We start from the raw sequence: 24,770 nt of genomic DNA on the forward strand, positions 1-24,770 counted from the left end.
GCTGGCCGGAGCTCTCAGGTGTGCTGTGGGGAATGACTGGCTGTGCGGACGGAGTTTAGTGATCTCCAGCTCTGCTGTGGTCAGGAGGGGCAGGCAGGAGCCATGAGCCTGCATTTCTTTTCTGGGTACATCCCACAGCCGTCACGCTGGCCAGGGGCTGAGCAAGGGTGTGTCAGGCTTTGACCCTGTGCAGCGTTTAATTTCAGCATTGAGAGTTCCCTTGGAAAAATGTCTTACCATATGGATGCCACTGCAAAAATTATTTATTTTTTTCAGCACAGCTGAAACAAGTGCTTGTAAGTGAGCTATTAATTCTCTTGAGTTTGTCTCACTTGCTGGGCAAGACAGCCATACTGGTGCTGTTCAAGTTTTGATGAATAAAGATGACAGTCTCGAGTATCTGTTGTACCTCTGGGAACCTTGGCAAAACTCAGGTGTCATCCAGTTCAGAAGCTGTCCCTGTTGGACCTTAAATTATTTTCCACCATCAGGGTGTAAGATCAGGTATCCTGGATTCAAAGCCACCTCTGTAACCCGTGCTTTGTAAGGCAAAGTGAGAGACATGGAAGTTTTACTTACAGAGGCTGTGTTGAGCAGGGTCTGTGTCTGTGGCAATACTCAGGCTCCGAAGCCTCCCCACTACCAAAACCTTGCCAAGCAAACCAAATACAGCTAGGTATAAATCAGAGTGTGACATGAAGCCTGAGGTTTCCTGCTCTTTCCCATCAGGCTTTTTGAATGGAAATTAATAGTTATACACGAAACTTCTCTGAAGTGATTAGTGTTTGCTGCTTATTCTTTCTTCCTTTTCCTTCTGAGAATATGGGGGTTAAAGCCACTGATGGGAAACCATAAGTGAAAGCAGGCATGCAGTTAACTTCTGAGAGAGAGAAGGGCTGTGCTGGAGGATATTACAAACAGTGTCTGCCTCTGACAGCTCCAGGACCTGAGTTCCTCCTGCCCGGCTGCTAAAGCCCAGCTCGTTGTGCCCATCCCAGGCTGAGGGATGCAGCTGCTGCTTTCCCGTTTGCAGGCACAGGAGCCCAGCAGGGACAGCTGCACAGATGGCCACAGACAAGGTGCTGCCTTCTTCTGTGCCTCCTGCACGTAGGACTCACAGAAGATCCAAGCACAGACCAGCTGGTCCTGCTTGATGCTTGCAAGCAAATAACACCCACCAACCCACGGATCACTCACTGATCCCCCAGCAGCTGGCACTTGCTCCTCACAGCCCCCACACACACACAGTGTGGAGAGTGGAAACTACACAGAGAGGCACTTAAGAAGGGTTTTATAAGAAGTGAGGGTGAGCAGGCAGTCTGTTCGGCCAGACTCAGCACACTATTCGCCTTTCTGTCTGATCCTCCTTCTGCTCCTTCCTGATCCCCCTCCTCTAACTATTCCCTCCCCTTTGCTCCTTTACAATACCCTTCCTCTAATGATTCTTTCCCAAGTTTTTCAGAGTCCTTCTCAAATATCCCAACCCCCCTTGTTCTTCTTGTTTGCCCCTTCTTATCAGTTACAAACTCCAGGTGACCCAAAGCTCTTCAATGGGCCATCAGTCAGTAACCTGACACTTTTGGGTTTTGGCATTGTCTCTCTTGTCCCTTTGCCACCAGGTTTGCATCTGTGTGTCGTAGTTTATGGAATCACCCTTAATCTATTGCCATCTCTGCTTTGAAAAGGTCAGGTCCTTGGTCAATAGCCTTCACGAAGCAAATGCTCCTACCTTCCTCAAGGGATGCATGCAAAGGTTTCATCTCTAACTTTCCTACTCTCTGGCACTAAAGGACAAGGTCTCTCAAGGTCACCAGTGAGATAGTCCAGACCTCATGGTTTGTGATTTTTCTTTGGACTCTTGAATATTTGTCAATACCGATGTTTGATTTTACAAGAATTTTAGTTTAGTTTTTGATTATGAATCTTGAAAATATTTGGCTTATGCATAGAATCTAGTAAAAATTATAAATTCAGGGCTACGTGACTTTTCTTTTTATACACAAAAATCCCTGCCAACCCCTTTCCAGTTTTAAAAGGTCAAACTAATAACAGAGGATATATAAAATTTCGACTTAAAGTATTTTTTATTTCATTTACTATGGTGGCTTTATAAGTAGGGATAAAGCATAGTTACAAATGTTCGTCCGTACCAAGTTAGCTTTTATCTTGAAGTTCCTGTTCTGTGCAGATGTATGTATGAATGAAATAATGAAGAGCCCCAAAGCAACCATATATGGAAGCATTGGAGTATTTTCAATGTTACATTTTTTGATGATAAATCGTGGAATTTGGTAGCAAGCCAAGATGGATGGCAGTAAATAAATTATGCTTAGGGTCAGGGTAGACATGCAGACCTTCTGACAGTGTTTTCTTCATTATTTCATCTGGAGGACAATGCAAGCCTCAAATAATAAAACATGAGAAGTCAGCTGCTCGGTAGGAAGTTCAGCTCAAATCTGCATCAGTGCTTGAATACGCAGGACTGGGTCCCTGGGTCCTTCCTTCTAATGTGTCTCCCTCACACCCCACGGTCATCAGGGCATTAACTACAGGTGTGATCATGAGCTTAATGTTACCTTGTATATCAGCGACACGAGGAAATTCCGGGCGCCCCAAAAGCAGCATCTTTGGGAGTGGATTAGGAGGGCACTGTGAGAGCAAACTAATGTTCATGGCTGCAGAATATGGGGTAAATTCAAAACATTCCGTGACCTCCTTCAATATTATCTTTCCCTTACAGAGAAATGGAGTTTATTTCTGCTGCTTTGCCGCTCAAGAGTTGCGAGACGAGCTACGAGCTTTGCCAAGGAAGAGCCGAGCCTGTTCGCCCTCACGGGGCGCATTCCAGGCGCGGCGGGGAGAGCATCCCTCCAGGGGAGCATCCCTCCAGGGGAGCATGCCTCCAGGGGAGCATTCCCCGGGCAGCATCCCCGGCCCGGTAGCGCTGGGGCCGGGCTGCCGCTCGCTGAACGCCCCGGACTGCGCATCCCGAAACCCTCCCTCTCTTCGGCGCGGCTGCTGCGGACCGCAGAGCCGTCTCCTCCCCCCGAGCCGAGCCGTGCCGTGCCGTGCTGTGCTGTCGGTCCCGCCCGCCGGGAGGGGCGGCCCCAGCCCGGCCCCGTTCCGGCCCCGCCCGCGGAGCGGCGCGGACAGAGAGGCGAGCGGCGGAGCCCCGAGGAGCCGCCGAGATGCTGAGCTCGCCCTGGGCACGCTTCTACTCCAACAGCTGCTGTCTCTGCTGCCATGTCCGCACCGGCACCATCATCCTCGGCGTCTGGTACCTGGTAAGCGTGCCCCGGCCCCGGGCGCTCGGCACGGCTGCAGTCTAGCTGAGGGGCTGCTCCGCGGCCGCGGTGCCGATCGCAGCGGCCCGGGCGGGTTTGGAGGCAGCCGCGGGGCTGGAGCAGCGAAGTGCGCAGGCAGCCTCGCCCCGGCGGGCTCGGCTCGGGCTGTGCCGAAAGTGGGGCACGGAGCGGTGGCGGACAGGGCTCGGGGCAGCGGGCAGGAGAGGCACTGCAGGGCAGGGGCTCGGCCCAAAAGCTGTGTGGGGTTAAAAATGTGGTAAGTGGAGACCCCTGGGTGAAGGTTTTCCCCCAAACTTCGGGGTGGTCTCAGACCGGGGCGGCTGCAGCACACGGGCCCCGCCGGTGCATTAGTTCCAGCAAGGCTGCCCGGCAGAAAATAATGTTTTATCATCTCTGTTGGCTGTTTCATAAAGCGTTCGGGCGTTCTTGTCACTGCTGTCCCCTGTGTGGCGGGTAATGGTTTGGCAGTCGCGTTTTGGTCTGCGTGCTGGGGAGCTGAAACCTTCCAGGCAGGTGTTGGCAGGTACTAGAAAGATACCTTTCTTCTGCGGGGATTACGGGGCACGAGTGAGGAATTTACCCTGGAGACACCAGCGCTACCATCAGTAACCAAAGGCTGTTTGACTCTCAGTTATTTGGCCCGGGGAAAGACTCGGTGGGGAGCAGCCGCCTTAAGCTCTCAGTTCCTCTCTGACAATTGTTTCCCCATCCTTTGCAATGTGGGGAAAGCAGTTTTCCCAGAGCTGGTCCAGCTGTAGCCGCAGGGTTTTCAGAATAAAAAGAACTGGTTGATTGCTGTAGGTAAGGTAGATGCGCTTCTCAGCCTGCTCCTACTCTGGGTGTGAGGAATCAATCTCCGTCTGATGGCAAGGCTGTGCAGGGCTGTTTGCCAAGCATCATTTTTCAAATGATTGCAGACGGAAGCAGATTAGACCCGGGCTTATTTGCTAACTACTGAAATTCCCTGCAGAAGCAAGTGAAAAATGCAAGGCTGCCTCCACTGTAGGACAGCTCATTAAATAAATTCAACCCGTGTAATAAAAAAGCTAGGTTGACATTTATATCCTAGAAATCATATAAAATGTTCTATGTCCTGTAAAATATGTATTTCACCACTGAGAAAACTGCATTAGTTGAACCATTTCTTGCTCCTGGTTTAATAAAATATGGTTAATAGCAACATCCACAATACTGACAATATTGTAAAACTTGCCTCTCTTTGCCTAGCTGCAATTAAATTTTGCTAAGTTGTAATATGACCTGAAAGCTTTTAAACATTTCTTCTTGGGGGCTTATTCTTTCTTTCAGCCTTCAGCTGAACGAGGCCTATTCACATTGCTTCCACAGAGACAGGATACAGATATTTTAGCTGTTCAGTGACCTAAAGTTATTTGAGGAAGAGGGAAGTGCATCACCTGGGCTTGGATATAAAAAAAAAGTCTGATAGCTTTTTAGACTGTTACCTAATCTGTTATAAACATTTAAATACCAGTGGGCCAATGTCACATAGTATTTTACTGCAAAATTTGGTCATAAATGTCCTTTCCTATGAGCAGGTATTTCCTGATTTACACCTCTTGCTTCTTTTGCTTTCATAACTTTTTCAGGGTGGATTTCTAAATTAGTTCAAACTGATACAGTACATATTTCTTTCTGTGCTTTTTTTGCTATTGCAAGTATTTGAATTTTAAATTTAATCATTAAGTAAATATTTAGATGCATGTAGATAATAAATGCTAAACCTTTTTGATAGCTTATTATGTTAGGAAACAAAAAGTAAGGAAGGAGTAGCTCCTTGAATGAATGGCCCTGGTTGAAAGATCTGGTTGATAAAGTCATATATAAATTGATTTATTTGGCTCAGAAGAACAATTATGGTTTGGTTACATAACCATATAACATAACATATAAACCCATAACATCGTTTTATTACCACGTGCTGTTGGGGGTTAACATAAAAATAGATGTTGACCTGGTGGCTTTTTTTTTTCTCAGCATGTATTTTGGGTGATTGCATTACTCCAAACCACACATGACCTATGAGCATTACTTCAAAGCTCAAAAACCCTCTCTCAGTTTTTGCAGCACCAGCATGCATTCTATATATGCTTTGCCATTATTCCTTACAGGAAATTACTTGAGGAAAAACATCAGCCTTGAGAATGAATAGTTTTCTTGTTGCTCTTTCATTTCTCACTACCTGTGAGGTGTAAGTTTTATTAATTCTATGACAATGAATACAATGATTCAGTAGTAGAAGCATCTGAAGGAGGAAAAAGCAGTAGCTTAGAAGTTTTGGCAGACTTTTAACACAACATTTTCACAGTTTTGAGTTAGCACAATTTCAGGGGGCAGAATTTAATGTCTGAGTAAATGTGGAAAGAATAGCGGCTGAGATGGAATTAATCTTCCCATAGCAACCCTTCCAGTGCCACGCTGTGCACTGGGAGTTGGAAAGGTGTTGGTAACACACCAGTGTTTTGTCTGCTGCTGGTGCAGCATCAGTGCTGTGTCTCAACATTCCACCCCCATCAATAAACTGGGGACCCTTTAGTTATAATGTTTTAACTAGTTTTAATGTTTTAACTGGGTGTTTGGAATCCTACAAATAGTGGGGAGAGTGGGAAGCCAAGTGCACATGGAGTCATCAGTGCTGCTGTGGAGGGAGTTTTCCCACACAAGTGAGGGGCAGGAGCACAAAGGTTTTCCAACACAAGCACAGCAGCCACAGACACAATGGTCTCATAACATATCAATAGCTGGGAAATAATTTAATTTTACTATATTTTAGAACAGAATCTCAGAATACTAATGTTTCTATAGCTCTTGTGTTTCAGTAGTTTCTTCCTGGTAGAGCCATTGGTACTACATCTAGAATAATATAACAATGCATGATACTGCAATATAGCATAGCAATGCAATGTACACAAAGTCACTGAGCACTGAGGTACTTCAGTGTGAAAAGTGACTTCTAAAGGTTGGAGTAGCCAGGGGAAATTTCCTGAAAAGAATATCTAATGGGATTGCAGAATAGCCCACACTTCAGGAACTAGTGTGCTGCCTTGGGGAGAACAGCTTAACAGGGGTGCTGCAATGTTAAATACAAACATCATGCTAAGGATTAAAATATCAGCAATATGGCTGACTAGTGGTTAATGCTTATTTCAAACCTGAGGACTGGTTTGGTTTGGCTGGTTATTAATTTTTGAGTTTTTATCTGAGATGTACTGCACACTTCTCTGTATTATAACATGAAATCAGAGGTCACAATAGTAACGCAGAAACATTTTGGGGCACAAAAGTCTTACAAGTGTTGTATTTGAAAAAAAACCAACAAACCAAGTGAAATTAGAAAGTCACTTCCCATAGGTGAATTTTGTCACTGTGCTGTTTAGGACAGTGACAATGCTGAAATGAGCCAACTTCAGTTCTGATCTCCAGTGGGTGCTGGAGTCTGGGGGAAAGCTGGCATTTCAGTTTCCAAGTGCCCCAGTCAGGGCTGGTGAGTCAGAATAGCAACACCCTGTCAGTGGCAGCATTTATAAACACAGCGTGTCTTCTTCCTGAGGAAATGGACTCCACTTTCCTTGTCTAAAACACAAAGAAGGAACAGCATCAGATATGCTGACAGTGTCATGGAAGGATTTTCCACTCTCCTGACAGTGGCAGTGGGGTTTCTGCACACCCTGAGGATCCACTGACACCTTCTGGGATAGCAGGAATTCTGATTATTTCTGGTTCTTTGGTGGGGAGAAAATGAAATTGTAAGGTATCAGTTAAAGAAAATACACAATTAAAGAAGGAGCCTTCTTCTTTGAGCTCTGTGTGCCCAGTGCCTCCTGCCACCTGCCTCAGGGCCGCAGAGCCCTGGGCACAGGCTGCTCCTCCCCGTGGTCCCCCAGTCCCCCCCGGCCCCTGCAGTGTCACCTGTAGCACCTCCAGTGCCAGTGTGGTGCTGCTGGCCCTGGGCAGAGGATTCCTGCAGAGCGGGGCCTGCCCGGGAGTCACCATTGCCCTCCCTCTGCTCCCTGAGGCCCTGACAGGGAGGGGCTAAAAATAAAAACTGATGGGAGGCTGAGAACCTTTCGTAACCACAAGTTATCGAGTTGTGTGGCTCTCACTGAAGGATGTGCAGTAAGAACATAAATAGAGCAAGCTGAAGCTTTTAGCCAAGGTAGGTTAAGTGTTTGAGCTGCTATTTGTGGAAAGCTCTGCATGAACTGCTAGTTGTGACATTTCAGTTCTGGATTTTTCAGAATATACCGGTGAAAGCATGTCTAATATCCATCTCTGTCCCAGTCATCTTTTAATCAAAGGATTGAATCCTAATGATGTAAAAATGTACTGGTAGTAGAGTTTTATTGTAAAGGAAAAGAAAAGCACGATGTGCTATGGTCTCACTGATTTAAGGTTGAACACCCTGACAAGATTGGTAGAGTGCACTTGATCTGATGTCAGAAGGAGAGTGAAAATATTTATTTTGTGCCAAGGCCACTTTTATGTCCTGGCATTTTTCAACCTCATGCAAAACAGCATGTATGGCAATGTGCTTAAATACCAGTTAGAAGATTTCAGTAATCTTGGCTTACTTGGCAGGGGGCAGAGATCAGCAGTGACTGCTCATGTAAACAAAATATCCCTGCACTGGATCCTTCCAAGCTGCTCTGTCTGCTCTCCTGCAAGCTTTACACTGTCTGAGACTGCTCACATCAGCAAAGAGGTGTGACTGAGGGTCCCTTGGACAGGTTGTGAAGGCTTTTTTTTAAGGAAAATAAAGAAATTCTAAGAAGTTTTTGATTATTTTCAAATCTGGGAGAATCTGGAGGTTTTGAAAACTGAAAAAAGAACTGAAGTTGTGAAAAGAGCAAAATTATGCAATCAGAAAGCCTGATGTGTTATCTCAGTGTCAGGTTGTGGGAATTTTCATGAACACAGACATGAGGCCTTGGTTTTTACTTAGAAAATTAGCTTGCTTTGTCTGTATATGGAATGAAGTGGGCTAAAAAGAAAGGATTTTCAACTTTACGTCTGTGTGAAGGGCCATATTAGCCAGCTCACTAAAGGCTCAGTCCCTTCATGTCACACAGGGATGTTCCTTACCATGTTGTGCCAGTGAAATACAGCTGGGCTTGGGTGGGATTGTCCTGCAGCACCACCTTTCCCTGGCCCTGGGGAAAGGATTCCTGCAGAAGGGGGTCTGCTGTGGATTCTCCAGGTGTTTGCCCCTCCATGGCCCAGACCTGGGCTGTACATTCAGGGGAAAGATCTGGATGGTGCCAATGACATTCCCAATTCCCATCCCTTGGTAGGAGATGTAGTGTCAGCAGTACATGAAATTTCTCCACTAGCAAGTGAAGGTGTCATAATGTGAAATTTCTTGAGATTCCCAATTCTTCTGATAGAAATGGCTGAATTGATTAAATATTTATGTCCCAAGTGCCATGTCTATAAAGTGATCATTAGTTTTTCTATTGTCTGTACTTCATTAGATGAAAGACAAGATCATGGAAAAAAACCAGGAACATTCCCAACTCATTAGACTTTTCCTATGCACATACTTGCTATTGTGGAGAGTGGAGAGAAAACTTGAAATTCATTGTGAATAAAGGAGAATATTAATCTTACTTTTAAAGGCTTCCCTGATGATTGATGTACATGTTGAATATCCAGCTGAGACTGGAGTCAAAGGAGGTTCAGGGTATATGCTCTTGGACTGGATTACATCCATTTCATTATCTTCAAGACCAGGGGGAAAAAAATGACTGATTCTGCACACAAATACCTGCTCAGGCCCTGTATGGTATTTTCTTAACAAACTGAAAGCATATGTATGATTAATTTTAGGTATGGCATAGCAAAAAATAAAAATCAATAATGATCATTAGCACAAACAAAATGATCTTATCTGAAGGACCTTCTCAATAATCAAATTCTGATTGTCACTTCTTGTAACAAGATACATTGTTAAATGATTTTAATAGTTGTTAGCTTCAAGAATGGCATCAGGAGAACTTCTTAAAGAACTCTTTTGTGCTGTGCACAGGCCCAGGTTGGTTCCTGCAGTGCAGGACCATATCCCATCTTTTTTCTCCAATTCATGCTTTAGGCGCTCTTCGGTTGAATTACAAAATAAAGGAGCACATGGGAGGAATTTAAATGGCACCATCCATAAAATTGCTTGCAAAGAGCCTAATCACTTACCTGTGTGTGACAGAATCCATCCCTGAGCAGGCTAAAAGGTTATCTGAACCTTTCATGGGTTCATTGGTACACCATATCCCCAGTTTTACCTGTGCTTTCTGCTCTAGGTAAAAATAGCTGGGTGAAAATTTGTGTTCCCTGTGCTGCAGAAAGAAGTAGAAGCAGCATTTTATTAGTTTGTCCCAGACCCTCTCATACATCAGTGTGACATTAAAACATTTATTAAAATTGCTTTTTCTTGCAAAAACTTTTAAGTCATTGGAGGGATAAAGTTTCTTGAAAATGTCTTTTGGGCAGCCCTTGCACTTACTGAACTGTTTATTAGTCTGTGGCATAACAGAAGGATTTATGAAAATGTCTTTAAGCTCTAATCCCCTAACATAGGCAGTTTTTCTTATAGTCCCAAATACCACGGTAGGATATTTCATAGACTATGTAATCATTGCAATGACAGCTGATAATCTGCATCAGTTGTTTTGATAATGAGACAGTTTTCTCATGTAATCAATACAATTATCATCTCAGAAACTGCAAACCTTTGTAAAATACCAGTTTTTTCTTATCAAGGCCTTCAATTGTTTAATAAATTCCCTCCAGTGAGAAAACAGATGGTTGGTTGTAAGAGGAGCAAAGTTTACATAAATGCTTGTTGAAGGAAAGAATCTCATTAAGAGTTCAGTATGCTATAATTACATTTGGGTTTTTATACAAAAAATCATGAATATATTTATAGAAAGGAGAGGAGGTATTACATTAATCAAGTAAAATGTGTTTGGAAGTTCTGTTGAAGGTTAATATGTATCTCCTAGTGAGCCAGAGGAGAACACATTAAGCTTCCTAAACTGATTGTTGATTAGACTGACGTCAGTGAAAATGCAATTAGTCTTATATATTCTTGGACATATGGAACGGATGTTGCAAAATAGCCAGGAATTAATTTCCTTGATTGCTTTCTTTTTCTCTTGTTTTATTGTGAGGCTTGTGCTTTGACTGTAAAACTCTGGAAGTTTAAAGTGGCCGAGGCTTGAAGATGTGCAGGGCAATTTCTGTGCTGTTCTCAAGCAGGGCTGGAGCTTTAAAGTCCCAAATCTCCAAACAGCAGAATAAGAAGCAAAAACCCACACTTGTGTCTGAAGGTGTCAGAGAGTGCTCCTGGTCGATGTGAGGTGAATTGCCAGGGAGGCATCCCTGAACAGTTAATTTGGGCTTGAGCCCAGCACACTGTTCCTGCACCTCCTGGGGGTCAGCTCTTTTGCAGGTATCTGCAGTCAGCTCTGGCTATTGTCATCCTGGACTCAGCCTTGAAAGGGGTTTTGGAAGTGCTGTGACTGCTTTTCATTTTGTTGCTGGCATGTGCTGAGCAAGGTCTTGTTCTACCCAGAAACACATTAAGCTGCTTAAAACAGACAGGACAAATACTTTTGGCAGAAACACAGATTTGTGGGAGATTTTCACCTTGGAGAGACGCATTTCCCAACAGTGAAACAGCTGTGGCCAGCCAGACAGGATACATGTGATCGTGTTCCTTTCTATTTCTGCAATTATCTGTTCCACTTCTTCCTTGCATAAGTAAATCCCTGCCTTGGGCTGCAGAGTGCTTCAAGGGTGCAGTCACTTGTATGGCTTCTGTGGGTATTGCCTGTGGTGGCTACATAAGAATGATGGATCAGTGATTTGGTGTGTTTTGGTGTTGGTTTTTGTTAGGTTGTTTTTTAAATGAAGTGGTTGTGTGTGGCTTGCTCTCAAAAGCAGAGCACAGTCCAGTCAGCAGTGCCGTGGCCAAGCCCAGGGAGGGTGGAGGGGCTCTGGGCACGACAGGGCTGTGGGCTGCTGCAGGACACGCAGAGTGCTGCCAGGGCCAGTGGGTGCCTGCCAGTCCAGCCCAGGTAACAGCCACAGCGATGCTGCCTGGCCCATCCTCTGTCACAAGTCCACACAAAGGTCTAGATCTGTGGGAGCTGCCACAGCTCACTTCACAGTCACACTTTAGCAGGTCTGCCCTCAAGCTTTCAGTCAGCTGCAAGGCTCAAACATGCATTTTTGGAAGTCAAGGACAAATGTAGAAACCAAACAAATCCCAGCTGAACAACCCTTTTTCTAATAAGGTTTTATTGCATACCAATTCTCTGCTAGTTCTCCACTGCATTCTGAACCAAGATGACCTTTAGGAGAAACTGTGAGTTGATCTGGCAATGTTGTAAGTGATTATATTTCTTCATAAATATTTCCCTAGAAGTCTTGCTTGGCAGAAGACCTCAGCAATCATTTTCAGCACTTTCCTTAGCTACAGGCTAAACTTTCTTTAAATACGATGGAAAAGCAACACTCCACTGATAAATTTGTATACAAATATCTTATTTCCTTAAATCAGGGAGTCAGGGAAAGATGTAAGATTAAATAATCCAATCATTAAAAATTATGTAAAATTAGGAAAGAGATGCCTCTGCCCAAATTAAGGTGCAAGCAAGACCATATGCCAAAGTCAGTAGTATGGATTTTATTTAACAGCAAATGTGAGGTAGAAAGAGAAAGAAGGAAATAGAAAAAGGAGACTGGAGAAGAAGAGTGTGACACAGAGACAGATTAAGTAGAAAATATCACCACTCCATGGATCCTGATAGTGTCCTATTGATCCTGTTCTTCTGGTCTTCTTGGTGGTGAGGGTTCCTCAAAACACAGAGTTCAGTGGACTAGTGTACACTCAGGCCAGCTGGGAATACCCAGGGATACCAGCAGGAACAAGTTTGACACAGTCTCTTGCCACACTCTGGAGCAGTTGCATCACTTGGCATCACGTGCAGGGCTCTGGTGCAAGGCCTCAGGAATAAGTCTGGGGAGCACTTTGGGGCGTCTTTGATGGATTTTGGCACCCCCTCAGCTGCCTCTCCTGAATGTCCCATGGATGTGGCCTGTGGGGTTGGTGTAAGAGGATGGGTGTTCACTGTCTCTGACCTGAGGTTATGCCACACACCCAAACCTCTCCTCCTGCCCCCTTGGTTGGGGGGCAGTCTGTGCAAACTCAGCAGATGAGTCTGTGGGCTGTGGCCTCCCCCACCTCAAACCCAGCCAGAGCTGGTGTTCAGGACAGCTGCTGGGTTTGGTTTTCTGGGGAATACTTCATTCTCCCTCAGTCTTGTCTCCTTCCCCCTAGACCTGAGATGATTGAACAGTAGTGTCACCTTTGTCTTATCTCAGGTTCCCTTAGGCAGCTTTACTCACTGTCCCAAATTCCTCTCAGGAGGCATCTTCAGGGAGAGGAGGACTTTGGTGGTTGCAGCTTTTTTATACAGTTTTGCCCTAATGGGCAAAAAGTCCTTCATAACAATATTTAAACCACAAACCATAACATTTCAGTCTCTCACAAGTATATAACAAACTAAACTCTGTCTCTAGGAAGGCAAAAACCTCTCATGTGCATATTGCACAATCTGTCCATCTATTTTTTAAAATAAGTTTACCTATTACCATATTTCACTAATAACAGACCTCTTGTGGTTTGGGTTTTAAACTTGTTAGAAGGCTGGCAGTAGGCAGTAGTTGAGTCATTTGCATAGAAGAGTGCTGGTAAATCATTCTGGACTTCCTACATCGATTTAATCAGCATAGTCTTTAAAGTTCAGTGTTTGGTGTCATAGCAATCAAAGCTGAAATTGTGTATAAAGTCTGATTGAAATATTTTATGCAGCTTTCTATTGTATGCTGTCTATAATATGGACTTTGTAATATGCTAGTCTGAGCCTGCCTGGATGATTCTTTTCCTTCTCATAAATAGCATGGAAAAATAGTGACAAGAATTGCAGACTCTACCCTATCTTCTCCAAATTAAAGAATATAAAAACCTAATTGCTACTTCTGACCTGACTAATGCTCTTCCTATTCCAGTGCAGTATTTCAGACAGCAGCCAGAACCATGCTTTGAGAAACCACACAGAGAGAAAGAACAGCTTGTTCAGGGACAACATTTTCTTTTATTATCCTGTAATGTTAAGGCTGGGCAGTCACCTGAAGCAGGAAGGCTTATATTTTGTTTTTCAGATCTTTTGTGATATGAGTAAACACTTGCATTTCCTTTTAATAAATAGCTCATCCTTTTCTGAATTCCTTCAACCTTTTGGCTTCAGTAATAATGCTTGATAATGAGTTTCACTGGTCAAAGCAGTGAAGGATTCTCTTTTTACCCAAGTTCAAGTGTCCCTCTTTCTGTTTCTGTTTAGGCTGCTTTGCTCCATGGGATGAAAAGATAGTTGAGTTGAGGGTGTCTGGGTTTCTAACTTGGACCACTCATTAAGCTGTGCATCACTAACAAATCTGCAGCTTGTCCCCAAGCACTGGGAAGTTGAAACATTTTCATTAGCATGAGGCAGAAGGCTTACACAGCAGGAAGAAGAGAGAGGTGTCTGCTCAGACAGCCAGGGTTCTCCTGCTCCTCCATCCCTGGAGCTCACACCAGTGGCTGTGGTGTGCTCAGATGTAGCTCCTGTGCCCCCACAGGGAAAGAGATTGAATCACTGCTGTGAGACTTGTAAGAAACTTGGGTACACAGAAGGGACATCTTGTTTCTTGTTCCTCATGTGCTATTTGCCTGCTCTTCACAGCACTCACGTAAAACCTTTATTTGACAAAATTGCCTCCCTGTTTCTTCTTCAGTCAGGGTTCAGAAAAAGCCCCCACTGAACACTTACAAACACAAAGCTTCGCCTAACAGGGAGACAGAGAACAGACAGAAAAATCTTCCTTTGTGGGGCAATAAACCTTAATTAGTTATCTACACTAACAGAGAAGTTTGGGAAAGACACGCCAGATAGTTAAATCCTGAACCTGATTTTTTTTTGCCTTTGTAGAGTTCTTTTGTCCTTTTGATGAACAAAAGTGTTCTTGCTTTTATTAATATCTTCTATGCCTAAAGAAAAAAATGAAGAAAATATGCAAAGAACATGTCTAGTGAAAAGGGAAAGGTAGATAGGGAGAATTAGACATTGAGATACTTAAATAGACATTTTCCATTCATTCTTACTTTTTTCTGATAGTGATACTGATTTCAAATATCCAAGTGCTAGAAAATACTCTTCTGTTTAGTTTGAAGGAGCAAAAGTAGTTTAAGACTGATGGTTTTTTCCTATAATTTCTAAGGAACAGACTCAAAATTGCCTTGAATTTTTTGGAGACAAACAGAGAAAAAGGTACATGGGTTCTTCTTGAGATTTTCTTAAGTTTTACTAAAAATGTTTAGGATTTCTTACTACTAAAATTAATGTCCTTGGCAATTTGCTTCCTTAGTATCTCCGGAGGGGACAATAAACTAAACCATGCCAGTTTTGTGGGATACTAAAAATATGCTAGAACTCCATGTGCCAGTTCCTACATGTTACTGATCTTCCCAGTGTCATGAAACCAGCTCTGGACTGTAAAAAGGGGCACAGGCAGGGAGTTAGTTCTCCACCAATGCTGAGATTTAAGGAGTGTGCTTAAGTGGATCTCTCTTGAGTTCAGTGAGGCTGAAAACAGTACAGAATTAAAACTGTACGAGCATCTTTCACCACCCATGACACTCAGACTGCTACATGCATGGATTCAGTTATAAATTGAACCCTCAATAGAAAAAAAAAAAAACAGGGAAAGGGCTCTTCTTTTTTCCTGTAAATATAGATTTCTTTCTTCACTGCATTAGAAAGCCTTGGGAGAGCTGTAGTAGAATATTTGTAGAGGGGAACCTGTAGGCTTCAATAGAAATGTCACTGTATTTTTAATGCAGTGTCTTGATTTAAAGTAAGCATAATATTTTCTCTTCTAAACTCCTTTATCAGAGCTATTTTATTTTGACTCTTAACTGAAAGCCATTGTAACTTCTGGCAATTCTTTCAGTGTTTAGAGGCATTTATGTAAGTTGCTGGCAAAAGCATTTTTCTGTCTGCTTGAGTTAGGGATCATCAGTAGATTGGTGTTAATGGCATGCTCTTAGGAGCTACTGCAACTAATTTTATTTTAGATAAGCTGGGATAGATACCATGCAGCTGCACTTCTACAAAGGTCTGAAATTATAGTGATAATTGTTTTCTGATCACCTGTTGCTGCAGTGGTTTCTGACACCTCTCCCTTGCATTTTATTCCCATGGGTCACCACAGCTCACTGCTGACCTCTGTAACAAATGACATGGAAAAAGGGTGACTCATTGACTGTGGAAGTCTGAAATTTTCATGCATTATATAGTTTCTAATTGCTGGATGCTGCCTGTGGAAGACATGAGGTTGTGTCCTTGCATCCTAACCACTGGACATCCCCTCCAGTAGAACTCCTCACACTGTGCTTGAGCTGCTGGTTCTTCATCACAGTGCAGGTGGAAGCAGCATCAGTGGCTGGTGGTCAGTCCCATTCTCATCTCTTGCCTGTCCTGCTCATGCCTGCATGCACCTTCCTCACACAGCTGTGCTGTTTAAAGTGTCTTCTACTCAAATCTGAAATTATGTTTTATAAGCCCACAGCAGGAACTCCAGTTACTGCTCCAATATCTGGATGTTTCTTCTATAATATTTCCTCTTTCTCCTTGGCTTCATACATTCTGTGGTCTCTATAAAGCAGTTATTTTCCTTGCCTTCATTGGTTAAAAATTGGGTGTAGTTCCATCTGGCTGCCAGAGAAGTAAGATTTTGGGATTTTAAAAAAAATAAATTATTTCCATATCAGAATAAGGGCACAGTTGGGCATTTTTAGGACTTTCTGTAGGTTCTTTGTCCAGTGTGTTGTTAAAGCACTCTGAATACCGCCTGCAGGGACTGAGGCCAGAAGCAGAACTGGGGCTGATCACCACCAGCCCCAGCAGGGCAGGTGATAAACCAGGAGGGCCAAACAACAGCAAAGAGGGCTGGGAGCAGGGACACAGCTGGAGACAGCTGCAGTGTGCCTTTACAGGCTCCTCCTGGGAGGCACGGTGCAGACTGCTGTGTGTTCTACCACTGGCACAGAGACTGATGGCCCCAGGCTGGCCTGGATGGGGTCCTGGGCCATGGGCAGGGTGTGCAGAGGCCCAGGCTGGGGCTGTGCAGGTTGGATAAGGCCTGTGAGAATCCCTGGAGCTCCTCTCCTGAGCCCTGGCACCACTGGGGTGCAATCAGGACCCAGTGGTCACAGTTCTGACTTGATGGTCAAAGTCTTGCATTTTATTCTTATTCAATACCTGTCATGGGCACAGTGGGAGCTTCAGATAAAGTTTATTAAAGAAACCCTCCTGGTGAGTCACAGGGTGTAGAAAGGATCCTCTTACTTTTTAAACTCATAGAGGAGTCTGGGTATGGCTGGATCCAGTCTTAACCCCAGGCTTTGTCAACAGTTTATGTCTAAAGGATTATATAGGTATAATTTAACCTTTTATACAGCTTTGTCCCACAGGATGAAGGACAGCAAACCAAATAAATATAACTATTTATTTATATAACTTTTTATTATTATAATGATTAGACAAAACTATCTTAACCAGGATTATTCACTACACAATATAGGAGATATAACAACTATTATAGTACACCATGAATCAACATTGAAACAATTCTATTAAAATTTTCTGGCAAAAAAAATTAACTGATAAATAATTATTATTAACAGATAGATGTTACCCAGCCATATCAGTGACCAAGGGCCAGTTTCTTTCTCTTAGTCCTGAAAAGTGACCTTGAAGGGCATCCCCACTCAAGGGAGAAGTCCCCACACAAGCACTGCAGGAAGGGGTGTGGTAGAAGACCCTGCTGTTCAGGTTTGGGACTGGGTGATTGTCTGTCAGCCATTGTGTCTCCAGACCAGCTGGGTCAGCTCAGCAGCTTTAGATAAACTACCAGCAGTGGCACTTGTTCCTTCATCCACGTATTTTAGCAGGTCTACCACATTTTCATCTCACTATGAGAATGTTTAACTCCAGGATTGAGTCAGACTTGGCTTCAGCCACTGTTCAACACCCAAGGCAGCGTGTATCCCCCTTCTTTGTTTGCCACTGATGGCTTTGCAAACAGGACACAGTTCAAGTTATTTCACCCCATTCCAGGGAGAGCATCCTGCTGCAATCCCACTGTTGTATGGCCATGGACATGTTTCAGTTTCTCCTTCCATGAAAGGAGGACAGTGTGTCTCACTGGGAAGGTACAGGGTTTAGCAGCTTCCTGCAACTTTGCATAATTAAAATGCTTTCTAAGCATTGCTAATTAGTTGTTACACTATTTGTTGCTGAAAAAATATAAAACATCATGAAGGAAATTTTGGCCCTATCAAAAGAGCACAGGAATCTCTTTTGCTTTTCCTAGAATGGAAATTTCAGCTCTCATACTAACTGCATATACCAACAGGGAATAATTTTTTATGCTCTTGTCCTTGATTGGGTGTCCTTGGAACACACTACACTGGTAAGTTTTTAGACACAGAATTTATGCATTAAAGCGTTTTTCAAAATTCAACAGTCACATCACTCAAAACAAAAGGAAAACCCTAATGAACACAGTACACCCAACTGTGCAGACATTTCTGGGAGAAAGAGGGAGCAGACAAACACGTGGTGTATTTCAGTTGCACTGCTGACAGCACAGCTGGAAAGTGCTCAGTTGATTATGAGGATCTCAGGAGAACAAACTGATAGAACAGAAAAGTAATGCATTAAAGAGCATTAGAGAGATTCCTACTGACTGCAGCAGACTTCAGATCAGGCAAACACAATCTATGTCTTATACAGAATTTAAGGCAGTGCTGACAATCACATAATCTGAATTAGGACACATCCATAAGGAGAAAGTAGAGTGCGTAGGTCAGTATTTTATGAATTTTCATGGCTATATCTGTACCCAAGAAATATGTCTTTAAAATAGCAACACTTTACACATTTATGGTTTCTGATTGCTTGGACATTTTGAGAAGTCTTCTTAGGTAACATATTTATTACTGGCTTATATCTTCTAGCTTTTGACAAAGGAGTATACAACAAGAACTAGGTTGTGATATGGAGTTATACATACTGTTAAAACCCAGTAAGATTTATGGAATGCAACTTTGAATTTTGATAGTCATCTGATGTTTTCAAAACCAAGAGAAAGCCAAGACAAGATCATGTTACAGCATTCCCAACACAAAGCTATTTAACTATTCCATGTAAAAATGCACTGACAATCTCTAACCCCTCCTGACAACCTCTATCTGCTTCTTTTCTTATTGTTCACCACACTAACTTAAATTTTCTTTTGCTATAATTATGTAAAAATGCAATGACAATCTCTCACCCCCTCCAGACAATCTCTACTTGCTTCTTTTCTTATTGTTCACCACACTAACTTAAATTTTCTTTTGCTATAATTCAGATCTGTTTACCCAGTAGACCTGTTGCCTCATTCTTTTCTCCCACTTTTCTGTTCATAAAAGACTGAGAGCACCTCCCCCTACTTTTTCCTTGCTAAGCAACCCCAGTTTTTTCCCCTATCTGTCCTACATTCCAGCTGTCTGACTGCCCTCTGTTCTGATGCAGGATCCTCCCCAGGGTTTTTCCTTGTACATTTTAGAAGGACTTTGAGTCCTTTCTGCAGAGCCCCATGGAGGGCAAGTGGGAGGATAGTTTATGCTTCCAATGCCCAGGTTTCTGCAGCACTGCCCAGCACCATGGAGCCATAAAGCTGAGCTTGTGGGATTCCCCTGGGTTGTGTTCAGTTAATTCACTGCCATACTCCTTTCTGAGCTGTTGTCACTTACTCAGTGTTGCCTCACGTTCTTCTGAAGTTCTTCACAAATGTGTTTCTTTATGGTTTTTGGTGCTGAATTGTACTCTGTTGTGTGAATTCTGCTCTAGTTGGTCAAAATAATTTTAATCTTATTTCACAAAGTGCTTACAACTTGGCATTGTCTGCAAATTGGAGAAAGGTAGAGGTTACAAGTCACTTAAAATAACAAGTCTCTCAATGATACTGGAAAACCCTAATCAATATTATCTTCTTTGCTGGCTGTGAATCCTTAAATCTGCCACAGCTGTTCATTCAGTACAGTTATCCAGCTGGCAGTGCATTCCCCTTCCTGGACATTCAACCAGACCTGTTTTTCCATGCTCATTTGTGAGAATCTCATAATGTCAAAAGGTGTGCTAAGATGCAGAGATGTTATCTACTGCTTCTCTCCTGTCCATAAAGCCTCTTGGTCTGTCAGAGAAGGAAAATAAGATAAATTACTTACACTTTGTCCTTGATAAGCCCTTGGTGATTGTTACTTGTCACCATACAAATTTGAAGTGTTAATGGGGAGACTGCTTGATTATCTGTTCTTATTTTGTTCTCACAGTCTATCTAGAAATTCATTAAATGACCTTCCTGCTTTGAAATTGCATAAACTGTTCTTGCTCTTGTCTTGTCTTGTGAACTCAATCTATTCTCAGCAGTTTTCAAAGATTGCTAACAGATCTGGTATCAGCTGGACTTGATGGAATTTACCTATCAAAAAGGACTTATCTTACCTGAGAAATTCTCTAGCCTGTTATGTCTTGAAATAACCTGTGCTACACCTACACCTTCTTGTTGCTGTTAGTAACCTGTGATCAGATTAGGATGACTTTGAAGTGAACCAAAGCAATAAAATCCGTATTTCCAAGCATACTGTTTTGAGCTTTCTTCTTTCCATTTTCTTCTTCACCAGTTATCTTCCTAGTTCTGTAGAATAAGCGTTTAGCCTGGCTGCATTATTTCATGCTGAGCAATCTTCTTTTCTGCAATTAGCTCTCTTCACTTCAAAGCGATATGAGCATTTTGTTCAGATTTGTTTTAGAATACAGCTCTTGGCTACCTCTCCAATCCGTTCATAGCTGATGCTTGACAATCCGCTTCTGCTGGATCACTTGATATTCTTGGCATTTAATTCACTTACTGCATTTCATAGCCAAGGCCTTGGTGGTTGGGAATGTCCATCTGTGCCGTATGACACAGGAATGTGAGCATCAGACACAGGGCTCACATTGCCACCTCCTCCCATCCCCCCAGGCCTCCTCATTTAGCAGCTCACCTGAACCAGCACCTCACTCATGCCTCTTAAAACACAGCCCTCTCCAGTAACTGAGCTCCTCTTTGGTCATCCAGCAGTTTTACAGGGTCTGTCCCCAACTCTGGTTCTGCCATGCTGATCATCTTTGATTATTTGTAATAATCTCAAAAGGACTGGTGGATGTGCTAACGTGTTTTATAGTCTGAAAAAGCAGTGGTAACTTTTCTGGTGTGGAATAGAGTTGGAATTAAAAGAGGTAATCTACATTTTGTTTAATTTTCATGCTGCTACTTAGGGAAGAAGTCCTGTTCACCAACTTAGAGGAATTAGTTGCAGTGTTAGTTAAGTACTAGAGATATACAATTGGGAAACAGTCTCTGTCATAGCTGGTGTCAAACTTGGTGGGTATGTGCTGCCCAGAGGTTTCTCATGAGTTACTTTCACAGACTGATCCTTTTCCCTTTTTCCTCTCTGTAGATTATAAATTCGGTGGTGTTGCTGATTCTGCTGAGTGCCCTGACTGATCCTGACCAGTACCACCTGACTAGTGCTGAATTAGGGGGTGAATTTGAATTTATGGATGATGCCAGTAAGTACAAATTCCCTAATTACTAGCACTCATTGCTCCAGCATTTATGTAACTGTCCTATCATTCCAGTAATTACTGTCCTTTTAATTATTGCTTCACCTTTGTATCTTGCAGATGCATTTTTATTGTGAAAGGTGTCATGACACAGTTCAAACTTGTTTCCTAGTAGTAACCTTATCTGCCACCTACCTATTAGTAATCAACCCATCTGCTCTGCTGTGTCCTGGCTTGGCAGGGGCAGAGCCAGCCCTTGGCAGGGAGATGTACCCCTGAGCATGGTGCTGAAAGCCCCAGGGGAATTTTGGAAGCCGGAGGGAGATATGGAGTCTCTGCATCTTGCAGCACCACATCCCAAGAGCCTGCATGTGCACAAGAGCTCACGCTGCTGCTCAGACAGCTGAGTGTGTTCCTGCTCCTTCATGCTGGGTGTATTCATGCACCCCCTGTGCATGTGGCATGACTTGCACAAACCTGCCCAAATAGATGCAAATACAAATATCAACTGTACAGTCAGAGGCATATTAGCAATAACACAGAGCAATCCCTTCTCTTACTGAAAGGCATCATGGAGAATCTTTCAGTTTCAGAATCGTTTCAGAGAAGGGTAAGCTAGGCCATTTATGTCTCCTACAAAACCTCCTACAGGCATATTAGCAATAACACAGAGCAATTCCTTCTCTTACTGAAAGGCATCATAGAAAATCTTGAGTATCGTTTCAGAGAAGGGTAAGCTAGGCCATTTATGTCTCCTACAAAACCTCCTATCCTTTGAGAATGTTTTCTTGTTCCATAACTTTTCCAAATTATTTGGTAGTAATTTGATTTAACTGTTTAATTCATATCTAGTCAAGTTTTCTCTCAATGTGATTTTGATAAAAATGTCTGTTTATTTTCATTTCTGCTCACAAGATGGTTACATTCAACATTTCTCATAGTAGTCTGAAACAAGGTCTGTTGCTAGTCACCCTATTGCTTTCTGCTCAGAATTCCCCCATCCACAGCTAAAGGTTCTAAGTCCTTTCCTCATTCCTACTGAAGTCAATAAAAATGTCTGTAGGAGAAGCAATAGCCCCACACAGGAGAAAAAACATTGCCCATTGTTGTGTCAGAGATGCTGGGTATCATGTAAGGGATGAATATTTCCACAAGGTATTTATGCAAATATGCCTTGAAGGTCTACATGGAATTAATGATAAGGGGTGATTGCAACTTTGTGTCTTCATTGAAAAACCACCTACAACTTCTGACTAAAAATCTTTTTATATAACTGGATTTAAGAAAGTAAGGACCATAGTAGATGCAGATGGGCTCCTAGCTGATTCTGACATATTAAAACTGACTGCCTTGTCCTAATTCTCAGAGATTAACCTTGGTAATAACTGTCTGTCAGTGTGGTTTTATATAGCTGACATCAGAGGCCTGCCAGTGCCCAAGGCTTTAAAATTGTAATTCTGTTTTGTAATGCAGTAGCTGTCAGATAAAGTACATTGGGGATTTCCATCTACACTTGAAAATTGTATTTTCTGTATATTTTTATCAAGGCTTCTGAAGTGAGCCCTGCAAGACAGTGAAAGGATGGCTTATGGGCCAAGCAACTTCATTTCCATTTAGTAAAGGGAACAATTCACAGGCAGTTAAATTACGAATGAACACTTGAATTAATGTCTCCTTTTATTCCTTGACTCCCTCTGGTTTGGTGCCTTACTGAGTAAAGGCCGTTGAGTCAAGCTAGTGACTTTTATGGTTACTGGAAATAGCTGGCAGGAGATAATTTCTTTTTTCTATTCTTTAAGCATGACTATATTTGTTCAAATGTAATGAAATGTTTTATTATGAGATAAATCATCAGGAAAACTTCCACATACTTTTCTCTTTTCCTGCTTTTGTCTTTTTTGAAGAAGTGTTTTTCAGGTTAGCTGCATGCACTGAAACCATGTGTATGAAATACAGGAAGATACAGATAACAACTTTGGGATCTTCTTTAGCATAAAAAATTATGTATGTACTTCTGTTGACAAATAATAATGACACAAACACTAATAGCCATTACTCTCCTTCCTATTGATGCTCCTATCAATAGCAAACAACAAAAAATGCAGACACAGAGTTTACATGTAAAATTTGTCACCCCCTTCCTCTCTCCCCTGTAAGAGGATCCCTCATAAAAGATCTGAAAACATCATCTGGAAAAAAACTTATCAGCTGTGTCACAGTAGTTAAGTTAATGACATATTTTCCATGACTTCCAAGAAACCAGGATTCCACCAATATTTGTGTTCAGATTTATTTCTAGCTGTGCCTGGTTTATGGAGAAATCTCAATTTCCTGTTCCAGCAGTGGGAAAAATTCCTGCCACCTGCAGAGCCACAGCCAGTCTAGTGCAAAGTGCTTGAAAATACCAGTGCAACATCACTTCTAATCCCAGGATTTAGTGTGGTTCCAAGGGCTCCAAAGTACCTGTTTGATTAGTCAGAGAAAGGATTTACCTGAACACTTAGAAAAAAGCTCTAGGCTATTTATTTTCCCTTCCATTCTAGAAAAGGAAGCAAGGGGGAGGAAAGTCTGCCAAGCCTTAACCATGTGGCAGAGGGAGGTACTGGAAGACACCAGTGTGTGTGGCTTGTGTGGCTCTCCAAGATGTACATCTCAGAACCTGGTAAAATGCTGGGCTTCCTCCTCTGCTGGATATTCAGCTGAGCCCATTTAGTCTCATCTTTCTTTTTTATTATTTTCTGAGGGAGTTTAGAAGCTGGACTAGGGAAAATGAGAAATGTGTGAGCTGCTCAGTGTAATGCTGCTGCTGTTAAAACACTAATAATCTCAGAGCAGGAGATGGAAAAGCCCTATAATTCATTTTGACTTCCCAGAGGGTTTTGCCTGAGCCTTCTGTTCAGCTTCTTCAGACACACAGATCATCATCCTGACATGTCAACAGCCCAAACAAGCTGTGGGTGTTGCTTGGTTTTATTTACTGCTGTCATAGTGTCAGAGATGTGTGTGTGATACTTCACAGGCCACATGACAACAAGGATTGAAATCCTCTGCATGCCCTACAGAAACTGAGGGGAACTTTGACACTGATATCAGCAAATTAGGTCAAAATCTGCCCATGTCCCTGCCCTGGGTTGGGCAGACAGGACAAGCAGACAGGACAGGGGAGAATAATGTGATGATCTCTCAGCTGAATATGACATGCACCCAGGACTTAAAAATATTAATTCAAATAGGAAATTTTTATAAAGAAATCTACCAACAGCAGGCTTGGACTTCTGCTGGGGGGTAAATGGAAGTTGTGGAGTGGGTACATTCCTGTTCCAGTCAATCCCAAACACCTCCTATGCAGTATGAGTCCCAGATATAGGGAGGGGCAAAAAACTAGATCCCTTCCCAGCACAGGATATTCAGGGCAGCAGCTTCCCCTCTGATTTTATACTCTGGAATAAATGGGCTCAATGGTCCCTCCTCTCCTTTGTCAGGGAGAAAATGCTGCTGCTGTGCAGGCTGTGACCCAGGGAGCTGCATGGTGGCTGGCAGCAGTGGCCTCAAGCTTGCACAAGCAGCCTGCAGGAGAGAGCAAGTCAGTAATCCTTAGCTGGCAGTCAGGATGCTCTTGGATAAATAAGGCTGGGACAGTGGAGAAGCTGCCTGAGGACTGCAGGGTGCTGCTCAGCAGCTTTCTGGCCCCTGCTCT

At 42.9% G+C, this 24,770-nt stretch overlaps 1 protein-coding gene across 1 annotated transcript in view; it reads left to right on the top strand.

The window, feature by feature from the left end:
• The first annotated feature begins 3,123 nt into the window (after nucleotides 1-3,123).
• Nucleotides 3,124-24,770, top strand: part of LAPTM4B (lysosomal protein transmembrane 4 beta) — a 60,210-nt gene continuing 38,563 nt past the window's right edge. Inside the window, exons 1-2 of the mRNA XM_039706274.1 lie at nucleotides 3,124-3,284; nucleotides 20,968-21,079. Coding sequence (XP_039562208.1) covers nucleotides 3,189-3,284; nucleotides 20,968-21,079 — 208 coding nt within the window. The 5' untranslated portion in view covers nucleotides 3,124-3,188. The remainder of the gene's footprint in view (nucleotides 3,285-20,967; nucleotides 21,080-24,770) is intronic.

This window comes from Passer montanus, unplaced genomic scaffold (assembly GCF_014805655.1).
Source record: "Passer montanus isolate IOZ18808 unplaced genomic scaffold, ASM1480565v1 scaffold19, whole genome shotgun sequence".
In the NCBI taxonomy this organism is placed as follows: Eukaryota; Metazoa; Chordata; class Aves; order Passeriformes; family Passeridae; genus Passer; species Passer montanus.